Raw genomic sequence first — 12229 nt, forward strand, 5'->3', positions numbered from 1 at the left:
ACAATACCTCAAGTGCATCAATTCTTCTAGGGTCTATTGAAAATATCATGACTTGGGTCTGGCATACCTCAGTGCTCAAACTGAAATCTTTGCTGTTGAATGCTTTAAAGTGATCTTGTGCAGCTGATTTGCCTAATGCAAATTAGTAGTCCTTTGACTACTGCTTCTATGAGAGTTGATGGTAGATCCAAGCAAAATGAAGTCTTTGCCCCTTCAATCTTTTCTCTATGATGATATTTATTGATCCAGTGGTGAGGATTTTAGTTTTCTTTACATTGAGGTGCAATCCTTACTGAAGGTTGTGATCTTTAATCTTTAAGTCCACTTTGCTTTCAGCAAGCAAGATTATATCATCTGCATATCACAGATAGTTAATAAGTCTTCCTCCAGTCATGATGCCCCGTTCTTCTTTATATAATCCAGTTTCTCAGATTATTATATCTCAGCATACAGATTGAGTAAGTGTGGTGAAAGAATACAGCCCTGGTGCACACTAATTTTAAAACAGTGTCCCCCTGTTCTGTTGGAACAAATGCCTCTTGGTCTACGTACAGGTCCCTGATGAGCACACATAAGTGTTCTGGAATACTCATTCTCTGCAATGTTCTCCGTAGCTTGTCATGATCCACACAGTGGAAAGTCTTTGCACACTCAATAAAGCACAGGTAAACATCTTTCTGGTATTCTCTGCTTTCAGGCAAGTTTCATCTGCAGAACCTGAGGCACTTTACCTCTGACCAGGTGTTTTGAGAACTGACTGAAGGAAAAAATCTTTAGGGCTGAGTAATGATTAAACAAGGCATCTAGAATAAGCTTGTAGAACCTTCAAGAGAGCGAGTCTGTCTTCCATTTCTTTTGTCTTTGCCTGTTATTTGTAACAATGCAGATTTTACACCTAAGACAAGTATTATTATCTGAGTAGCTTTTATAGGTTTAACCAAGTGGCCAATGTATGAAATGGTTTCATACCCTCTAGTTTGTGTACTTCTAATACTAATATGTTCCACTATTCTTTGTTGTGGTTATAAGTGCTATTGTGTTGGTTCCTGTATAGTATTTCCTGGGAGCCACTAGTGAGTTTGAACCACAGACCTTGTTGTTCAAACCAACTTTGCGATCCTGTGCTTATCCTACAGCACCACCACAGGACACCTCATGATCCTTGTTGTTGTTGTTGTTAAGTGTCGTCAAGTCGGTTCTGACTCACAGGGCATGGTGCTGAAAAGTCGATTCCGACTCATAGCAACCCTTTATAGGGTTTCCGAAGCTATTAATCTTTATGGAAGCAAAAAGCCTTGTCTTTTCCCCCCACAGAGCGACTGGTGGATTCCAACTGTGGACCTACTTTTCTGTTAGCAGGGCAATATGTAACTCACTACATCACCAGGGCTCCTTATTAAAGGAATATATATATATGCTCCTTCTATGAAATACTTTGGGACCTTTGTCACATTCCACTGAATTCTTTGGGAATTTGTCCCGTGTCACAGAGAATAAGAGTCCCTCATACTAAGAAGTGAAAGTCTACAGTATACTTTCTCTTTTTAAATTAATTTTTCACACAGTTTGTGAGAATACTATTAACAAGTTTTAACAAATGGGTGTACAGTATTATTTGTTCTTGTTGTTGTTAGGTGCCATCGAGTCGGTACCGACTCATAGTGACCTTATGCACAGCAGAACAAAACACTGCCCAATCCTGGGCCAACCTCACCACTGTTGCCACACTTGAGTCCATCGATGCTGCCACTTGGCCAATCCATCTTGCTGGGGGTCTCCCTCTTTTTCTCTGACTCTATTCTTTAAGACCTGAGAAATTAATTTTTTTTTAAAAAAGAATATGGTAGACCACATTGTGGGTTAGGTGTTGGGCTTCTAACCACAAGATCAGCAATTCAAAACCACCAGTTGCTCCTCAGGATAAAGATGAGGCTGTCTGGTCCCAGAAGATTTGAAGTCTAAGAACCCTTATGTAGGGTCACTATGAGTCAGACTTGTCTAGATAACAGTGGGTTTTAATTTAGTATATACCAGAGTAATCAGCACTCTAATTAAGATATAGAACTTTGCCAACAATCTAGGAAGTTCCCTCATATTCTGTTCCAGTTTACCCATACCTTCCAGGCAATCATTATTGTGATCTCTAGCTCCATAGAGCAAATTTATCTGTTCTTGAATCGCATATGAATGGAATGGCACAGCATGTTTCTTTTGTTACTGACTTTCGCTCAACATAATGGTTTTGAGATTTAGGCAAATTGTTGCAAGAATCAATAGTAGTTCCTTTAATAGAATTTAGTAGTTGCTGAGTAGTAGAATTTCATTGTATGAATTTACCACAATGTGTTTATCCATTATTAGCAGATAAGTTTACTGAGCATATGAAAATGCTTCAGTGAAACTCAGTGGAGCAATTTATGTTCAATCATATCTACAACTCACGCTTGGCTTTAGCAAATGGCTATGCCAAGAATGAAGTCTGATTTTTAATTCTTCAGTGCTCAATGGCATAGGAAAAATAGCAATCACTTGAGTCTGTATCAGAGAAGAAAGCACATGGAATAAAAGATCCTGAGGAAAATATCTCCAACATAATCCGAGTTTTCTCTTCTTGCCTATTTCTGTCAAGTATTGTCAAAAGATTGAACTAAATACAGGCCTAACCTTCCCTCGGAATCCTGGTGTGCACTGTAGGATAAGCACTGGACCCCCAAGATCAGTTTGAACTACAAGGTCTGCAGCTCAAACTCACCAGTCCTTCCTCAAAGACCCTATGCTGGGTCGCGAAGTCAGAACTGATTAGATCCTTAACAACAACAACCTTTCTTCACTGTTGCCTGCATCTTATCTCTCCTAGCTCTTTGGACTATTGGGTAAAAATCCTATCATTGTAAACAAATTGAAAGGCTTTTGGTTAAACCTGCTTGCTGGGTATCCTAAAAGATGACTTTGGTTCCAATAATGTGGCAGTGAAGGCACTGGTATATATAAAAAAGTATTTGGGGTCCCTTTCTTTGAACCATGTAAACCACACATCAAAAGAACAGGAAGGAAAGCTGGAGGAAATTATGCAATCTGTTATGATTTCACATAAAAAAAAATATGGTGTGCATAGAGAAAGAATATTAGATCCTACAAGTATTTCTTTCGGTTATCTCTAATTCCTGCCTCAAAATGTTTCAAAAATATTTAGAAAATAACACAGACAAGTCTAGCTTAATCAATTAGGAAACAAATTAAATAAAATCTAGTTTGATCGAATTAGTTATGTGCTTTCAGGAAACAAAAAACTCTATTCCAGTTGAGGGGTAATGAGTGCTGGTGTAGCATTATAGGACAAGCACTGAACTGCTAACCACAAGGTGGGTGATCCAAACCCACCAGCTGCTCCTTGGAAACCCTACACATGTTCACTATGATTCAGAATCGACTAGAAGGCACCCCACAATAACAGTTGAGGTATATTTGATATACCTCAAGCAAGCAATATTCGAAAAAGAATAACGGCTTTATACAAAGATTACTGGATCTGACTACTGCAAATAAAATACTAATGGCTCCTAGTTAGAGATTGATATTTCTATAACCAAATCTTTTGACAGTTTTTGCAGTTAGAAAATTTTTAATGGCTCTCTCCAATACAATCCAGTATATCTGAGAGAGAAAAGGGGCTATTTAGAATTATGTTAATATTCAACTATTTCAAGACGTAGCATATGATCAAGAGCCAATGAAGGAAGAAATCCAAGGTGCGTTGAAGGAATTGGCAAAGAACAAGGCACCATGAATTGATGGAATATAAATTGAAATTTTTCAGGAAAGTGAGGTAGCACAGGAGGCACTCACTCATCTCTGCCAAGAAATTTGGAAGACAACTATCTGGCCTACTGATTGGAAGAGATCCATATTTGTGCCCATTCCAAAGAGAGGGGACACAACAGAATGTGGAAATCATCGGACAATCTCTTTGATATCCCATGTGAAGTAAAGTTTTACTAAAAGTAATACAGAAACAGCTACAATCATACATTGACAGAGAACTTCCAGAGGTTCAAGCCGGATTCAGAAGAGGCTGTGGAACAAGGGATATCATTGCTGACATCAGATGGATCTTGGCTGAAAGAAGAGAATATCAGAAAGATGTTTACCTATGCTTTATTGATTATGCAAAGGCTTTTGATTGTGTGGATCATGACACACTATGGACAATATTGCGAACTATGAGTATTCCAGAACACTTAATTGTGCTCATGAGGAATCTGTACATGGACCAAGAAAGACACTTGTTCGAACAGAGCAGGGGAAAACTGGATGGTTTAAAATTAAGACCGAAGTACTACAGGTTTGCATTTTTTCACCATACTTATTCAACCTGTATGCTGAGCAAATAATCCGAGAAGCTGGGTTATACGAAGAAAAACGTGTCATCATGATTGGAGGAAGACTTGTTAACAACCTACGATATACAGATGATACAACCTTGCTTGCTGAAAGTGAAGAGGACTTAAAATACTTACTGATGAAGATCAAAGAGCGCAGCCTTCGGTATGGATTGCATCTCAATGTAAAGAAAACAAAAATCCTCACCACTGGACCAATAAACAACATTCTTATCAAAGGAGAAAAGATTGAAGTTGTCAAGGACTTCATTCTTCTTGGATCAACTATCAACACTCAAGGAAGCAGCAGTCAAAAAATCAAAGGATGTATTCCATTAGGCAAATCTGTTACACAAGACCTTTTTTAAAGTGTTGAAAAGCAAAGATGTCAGCTTGAGGACTAAGGTGTGCCTGACCCAGACCATGGTATTTTCAATAACCTCATATACATGTGAAAGTTGGACAGTAAATAAGAAAGACCATAGAAGAATTAATGCTTTTGAGTTATGGTGTTTGAGGAGAATACTGAAACTGCCATGGGCTGCCCATAGAAATGAAAGATCTGTGTTGGAAGAAGTGCAACCAGAGTGCTCCTTGGAGGCCAAGATGGCCAAACTTCGTCTCTCATACTTTGGACATGTCAGGAGGGACCAATCTCTGAAGAAGGATATCATGTTTGGTAAGGTGGAGGGTCAGAGAAAAAGATGAGACCCACAACGAGATGGATTAACCAAGTGGCAGCATCAACGGGCTCAAGTGTGGCAACAGTAGTGAGGCTGGCCCAGGATAGGGCAGTGTTTCGTTCTGCTGTGCATAAGGTCACTATGAGTGGGCACTGACTCCATGGCACCTACCAATAACAATAACAACAAACCCCAGTAGCACTAGCCACATTTCTGAAATTGCTTTTTCAAGATAGTAGCTCCCAAACACAAATGTGTTTCTAGTTGTCCATAAAAAGTGACAGACCTCAGCAATGTATTGCAGTAAAAGTCATTAATTTTGCTAGGCTTCCTTGTTTTCTGTTATGATTTAGGAGTTTCAAGAACACAACTGAAAAGAAAACAGAATATATTAGAAATTAATTCAATTTGAAAATAAGTAAAATTTGAATCTTTATTATGAAAACTTTCACGTTGAGGAAAAAAATTAGATATGGCACAAACCACCACTTAAATGTTGGTATTGCTAAAATAAAGTCATCTATCTAATTAACATGAATGCAAATTTCCCATTACTATAAAATTTTAATCTCTAACCATATAATGGGAGCACGGTGACAATAAGCACTGGACTGTGAACGACAAGGTCTACGGTTTGAGCCCTCTGGCCATTCCTCAGGAAAAAGATGGGACTTTCTGCTCCCATGAAGACTTAAAGCTTTTGAAAACCTTATACAAAGTTGCTCTGTGTTGGAACTGACTCAATGGCAGTTAAGAACAGCATCAATACCATAGGCCAACTTATATTAAAGAACGAAATTTCTAATTATTACACTAGAAAGCAAGAAGCATTTACCTTATATAAGATTTTTAATTTTCTATTAAAATGCACTTAATTTTAAATTTGTTGTGAATAAAGTATTATTTGATGTATTTTTATAACTACTTTTCTTAATATTTTTTATGAGCCAGTTGGCATTTTTACAAAAAATACGTCGCAGTTGCATGATTATCTGTTTCATCCCTCTGTATATGTTTTTAATAAAAGCTTTAGATGTCTCTATTTTAATATACGCATACAGTTACTGAGATATTTAAATGAGAAATTAAAACCAGATATTCTCTTTGGGACATAACCAAGGACTCCTTCATCCTAGCCTTTTTCTTGGCAAGAACTTGGGCTCTGCCACACATTTGCCCAGGAAAACCATAGACCATGACTGTCCAGCTCTTTTGGAATGAAATAGGCTGTTTAGAGCTTTCTGGAAGTAGGCACATCTAATCACAGATGAGCAAATGAGACTCTCCTCCATCTCACGTATGAGCTGCCCATTCCCCACCAGAGTTACGCCTGTTTTCATCTTTCCCATCTCTCCTGAGTCACCACTGTACTTGCAGATACTTTGTACTTCCATAGTTACTGAAAATGGACACACTTTTCCACTACCCTTGACTCTGTAATGAAAGCTCTAGGAAGTGAGTCGAGCATGAAATCATTCCTTCCGCCTCACCAGACAGATGGATAGAGACATTCCAGTTTGTTTCCAGTCTTTTGTCTTCTGAGCATTTTTGGCATTTCCTTCAGGAAACTGGAGGTTGTGACCTAAGGTTTCCTTAGTGAACACACTCCTGTTTCCCACAGTTAACCTTACCCAGAAATGACATCTACTCTATTAGGTGAGGTTTATCTTCATGTCCCAACTGTGTCCTGTACAGAGTCAATGACATTTGAAAGTACAATTCTGAAAGTAACAATAGGACTGGAGAGCTGAAAGTACAAACCAATTAAATATTCAATGAAGACAACATTAAATAGGATCGATATAACTTACAAAATGCCCTTGCTCTCATATTATAGTTAGAGAAATTAAAGTTTAAAGACATTAAAGCTTTCAGATAATAAGAATTGCAAGTGTTCAGATAAAAGGTACTATGCTACTCAATCTGCATTCTACAGTCTGCTACCTCATTGATATTATACACATCTGTATTGTTCAAAGTGTAGACTAGGAGAACTCCAGACTTTATTCTGAAAACAATTAAGTTATTTACTGTTACTTCCCATATCCAAACTCACCCTTTTCTAGTATGTTGGTAAAAAGGCCAGCCATGTAAACTTTTGTTGATGGATTTGAACTGATCATTGAATCACATACCTGTTTGATTTACAATCACATTGTCGTATAGCATTCCTATAAAAACCCATGTTTTAGAGCATAATTGCTGTGCTTGGTTTAGTTAGACTTGAATACAAGCAATTTAAAACTCAGACAATTATACTTGCTTGCCAATGTGGTATTTTAAAAGTTGGTGGTTTTTATCTCATTCTTTACTACTCTTCAAGGTTAACTTATTTAAGTTTCTCTTCCTGAAGAAGATTGGGTGGTTTCTAAACAAACCACATTTTTTTTTCACACCCTAGTTTACCCTTTAAAGAATAAGATTTTTTTTTCCCTTTAACTTTTTGATCCCAAAAAACACATAGTGTCTCAATAATTATTTTTAAAAATGCTCTTCACAAAGGGATCTTTTACAAAATCAGTTTATTAATGTTTAAAAGTTTATAAAGCTATGTGCAAAATGATTCACAAAAGTCAGAAACCTATTAAATACTATTTAAGAAACAAAAACAATACATTTCTCGGTTTAATTGCACTGAAAACCATACTAAATAGACAGCAATATATTTTTGTTCTTTGTAACATTTATACACCTCTTCAATTAACTATCTAATTTACACTGTATTGAAAAACATCTGGTGTTCCCTATCAGTTAAAGTAATGCTTTAAGGGCACAAGAAAGTGGTATTTTCATATGAGATATGCATTCAATGGTGTTAACATAGGTTAGAAAAATCCAATAAAATTATCTTTGCTGAAACAAATACATTCAAAAAAATCATAAAAAGTATTTTTAACACAACCACACCGCTGGTTGAGATAAATCACACAACACTCTGAAATAAACATCAAGAAAAGTGCCAAAGTCAGATGTTGCATTTGTTAGACAAATTCATGAAGGACTCTGTTGGTTTATGAAACTCAAAACCCAGTCAGTTTCCACCTTGTTTTATTTGCTTCCTTTATGACACTAAGGATTCTGGCTGATACCATCTAGATAAAGTGGCTTTCCTTATACAGACTCAGCCACAATAAGTGTGATGCTGTTACACATTTATTTCATTGTAAAAATCTAAAACAAAAACAGAAAAAACCTCAAAGTGACTGCAACCAAATTCCAAAACACTGATCTAGCTTACATGGAAACTTTGGCCTCAGCAAACGAAATTGTTTTATTATCTCTAAACCATCTCCGACTCAGCACAGCCAACCTACTCCATCCAGACCAACTGCTACAGATGACCAAAAAAAGGGCCATGCCACCACCCTGGCTATGATGAATGCCAGATAGTGAACCCTATAAAGTAAAAGATCTTTGAGGAGGAGTGTGAAAGGGAATGGAGAACGGGATATGCAGAGCATTCGTAGAGAAGCAGAAGTGCACAAACTCGTTTGGATTTAACCTAAAGTGAGAGAAAATATCTTCTCAAAATTCCAGACAAAGAAACACGTTCACATGGGGACATTAGTCTTTGAGGAGGGTCAGATGAACACGACAGGAGCCCGACAATGCTAGACCTTTGGCTCAGTGCAAAAGCAAAGCTCCAGAGGGGAGGAAATATATTTCAGGCCAGGACCTGATCTCCACCCTTCCAGTGCATTGTTCACAGGAACTAGCTCTACCCCCAACACCTGGCACCACCAGGCTTCTCTTACTCTCTCCCTCCCTTCCTCTGGCTTGCAGCCGCCGCTCCTCCCAGGTAGCAGTTGAGACCCAGAGAAATTTTCCATACTCTGGGGTGGTGGCCATGTAAGAGCACTCCCCATGGGTTGGCAGCTTTCAGTTTTAAGAAGAAGAGTTGACATTTCCAGAGGACATAATGGTCTCTGGGTTGTCCCCATCGTCCTTCTGGGGGTGGGAGGAGTTGTCGGACTTACTGCGGCTGAATTCCACACCAGCAATGATAGGTCGCTTGAATTTACCACTAGAGTCTCCACTGGGACACTTGCAGCAGGACATGATCTTGACAAAGGCCCTGCGCATCTCCTTGTTGGTCAGAGTGTAAATGATGGGGTTGGTGCCAGAGTTGAGCACAGCCAACACCAGGAAGTACTCAGCTCTGAAGAGGATGTTGCAGGTCTTCACCTTGCAACCCACGTCTAGCAGAAGCAGGATGAAGAGCGGTGCCCAACAAGCAATGAACACACTCAGGACGATAATCACTGTCTTGAGCAGTGCTAGTGACTTCTCAGAGCTGCGGGTGGCCTTGGAAATATTCTTTCGAAAGGTCAGACGACGGCTCCGAGTCCTCACCAAGGAGTAGATCCTGCAGTATAGGATGACGATGGAAAGCAGGAGTAGAGTGAAGACTGTGGTGCAGAAGAGGATATAGTGCTTGTGGTAGAGTGGCAGCACAGTGGAGCAGCTGGGCAGCGTGCCTAGGCAGTTCCAGCCCATGATGGGCAACCCGCCCAGGATGAGAGAGATGACCCAACAGGCACTGATCAATAGGAAGGAGCGGAAGCTGTTGCTGCCATTGTGGAGCTTCATCTTTAGCATGGTGATGTAGCGCTCAATCGCGATAGCTAGCAAGCTGAACACCGAGGCAGACAGGGCCACGAACATGCTCCCTTCCCGCAGAAACCACTGGGCAGGGGTGAGCTTGTAGGTGGTGGCTCCAGACAAGAGCAAGTTGGCTACGTAGGCCACTCCTGCCAACAGGTCTGAGAGAGCCAAGTTACCAATAAAATAGTACATGGGTCGGTGGAATTTCTTGGTTTTCCAAATCGTCAACAAGACAAAGATATTTTCCAGGATGATAAAGCAACAGATGAGGATGAACACCACCAAAGTCAGTTTAATGCCATTCTCCTTGTCAGCGCTGTTATTCAGCTTCCCCGTGTAGTTGTAATGCCGGATAATAATGTCATAGTTGACATAGTCAGAGACTGTGTTGCGGAGGGCCTTGACCAGCGGGATGCTGGTGGACCCCATGGTGTCTCGCTGTACCCCTAGAAATCCGGGGGTGACACTTCTCCAGAGGAACGCTAGAGGGCGATGTCGAGAGATCCCCGTTGGTTCAGTGAGAGAGCTCTAGGATTTCTGTGTTGCTTTTCCTTGGCTTGACCTGGCTTCGGAAACCGCAGCCTTAAACAAGTCATAAAAAAGAAATAGTCAGGGAACACAAGCCACACCACACTGGCATAATACATTCTAGCTAAGGTATCGCTCCAGTTTTATTGTTGTTTTGTTTTAAAGAAACTTGGAAGGAACAATTTTTTAGAAAGAAATCAAATTTTCACTTTTTGCCAAAAAAACAACAAAAAACAAAAAAAACGGGGGGTGCGGGGGGCAGAGATGGAAAGAAACTGAAATTTTCCCCAAATGAAAACTCCAACTGGAAAAGACAAACTCTCCCTATGTTCGTCGGTCGCATCCACTCAAAAGGAACAGAAAGGGAAAGTTGGAGAAGGGCGCCCATTCGGACTCCACTCCCACTCCCTCATTGCCCAATTTCCAGCCCAGAGAGTCTCTGAAACGTTCACTGGCTCAGTCACGCATTCAATGCCAGTTCAAGGTCTCTCTTCACAACAGACCCAACAGCCAGTCTGAGCCCGGAGATGCATACCTCTGCCTCCCCTTCCCCAAGCTAAAATATACAAGCACCACCTAATTGCCATGCAAGAAATGAGATGTGCACGAAAATCACATGACAGCGTAAATCACTCTTTGTACTCTATTAATAACTCTCTAGGAGCAGGTGTGCAGGGTCGGTTCCCCACCCTGGGTCCAAGGACGCAGTGAGCCCGCCCAGGCCTTGGGTAAACAGGAAAGAACGCTTAACACCTCTGAGAAGCAACTGCTTATTCCCCTCCTCAACACCCCCTCCTGGGACACTACTCTAAGTATATTTAAAGGAACTCAGTGAAAATCATTCATAAGAAAGAGGTTGCAATAAATACTAGAAGTTCTGAATATTAATTGACTGCATAAGGAATATTTTCAGTTACTGTGGGTACAGTCAGAATAAGACACACACACACACAAACGCACACAAAAGAGAGAAGTTACACTACTAATGACAAAAATATCTGCCCCCACAATCCTAATTTGACTGCAAAACTACTCTCCAGAATATACCTAGTGCATTGCTAAACAAACGTGGGCAGTTTTACTGACTGCCCTCCTCCACCCAACACGTTGCCACTTATAGAACTGTAAGTGTGAAAACAACGAAACAAAGCATTGTTTAGCAGAACTGTACTTTTAAATTGCTTGAATGTGTCAAGGTAATAAAAGTGGGGATAAAAGTGGGGTTAACAGGCGAGACCAATTCCAGTAATTCCCGGGACCAGGAGAGCCTGGCTGCTCGCGCCAAGAAGTTCCTCATTTCCCCCATCGAATTCTGCACCCCGCTTGTAGGCAGTGCAAGTTTAAAGCCACTTTCCCCACCCCCATATTCTTTGTCTACAAGATTTCCAAAAATAATCACCTTCCACCCTCTTCTCCGACCAACCGCAGTCTCTACCCCTTAATCCCAATCGTTTCTACAGTAGGAACTTCACCCTTCTTCGAACTCCATAAATCACAAAAGTTCTAAAACAATCCGATCGGATTGGGGTCCTTAGTAGCTCAGGGATACATGTTTTCAACGCCCAGAGATGTATGTTTCAAAGTTTGTGTTTGACTTCATTCTGTTTTAAAAATTCGTTTCTGATACTGTTGTCCTCCCCATCCCTGCGGAGTCCCACGCCCCGGGCCGGCGCCGCTCGCAGCCCCCTACCTCTTTCAAGCTGGACGGAGTTGCTTTCGGAGAGCTCCGAGTCTGCACAGCGCTCTCGGCATCTTGCTGCAGCAGACTGACGGCGTAGCACTCTCGCTAACTTAGTCGGGGTCCCCTCCCTCAGCAGCCACACACTCCGAGTGCCAGCCCAGCTCGCAATGGTCCTTATGAGCAACAGCTGAACGCCGAGGTTGGTTAGCTTCTTCAAGGAACAGATCGGGAGGAGTTAATGCCTCAACTCCCCACGCCCTCCACCAGTAGCTGGGGGCCTCCGGGTCTCGGCTACTGCTGAGACGCACTGTCCAGGAAAGATCTGGGCCAGAGAAAAGAAACAAGTACCCCTC

At 40.8% G+C, this 12229-nt stretch overlaps 1 protein-coding gene across 1 annotated transcript; it reads right to left on the reverse strand.

Moving 5' to 3' along the window:
* Positions 1 to 8947: 8947 nt before the first annotated feature.
* On the reverse strand, positions 8948 to 11958 carry S1PR1 (sphingosine-1-phosphate receptor 1). Its single transcript, XM_006830905.1, has 2 exons — positions 11886 to 11958; positions 8948 to 10249 (listed from the first exon to the last, which is right to left on the reverse strand). The coding sequence occupies exon 2, from the start codon at positions 10094 to 10096 to the stop codon at positions 8948 to 8950; it is 1149 nt and encodes a 382-aa protein (XP_006830968.1). The 5' UTR covers positions 10097 to 10249; positions 11886 to 11958.
* Positions 11959 to 12229: the final 271 nt, after the last annotated feature.

Source organism: Chrysochloris asiatica, unplaced genomic scaffold (genome assembly GCF_000296735.1).
Source record: "Chrysochloris asiatica unplaced genomic scaffold, ChrAsi1.0 scaffold00002, whole genome shotgun sequence".
In the NCBI taxonomy this organism is placed as follows: Eukaryota; Metazoa; Chordata; class Mammalia; order Afrosoricida; family Chrysochloridae; genus Chrysochloris; species Chrysochloris asiatica.

Coding starts and splice junctions, on each gene's coding strand:
- S1PR1 (XM_006830905.1), bottom strand. CDS start 10,096: ATGGGGTCCACCAGCATCCCGCTGGTCAAGGCCCTCCGCAACACAGTC.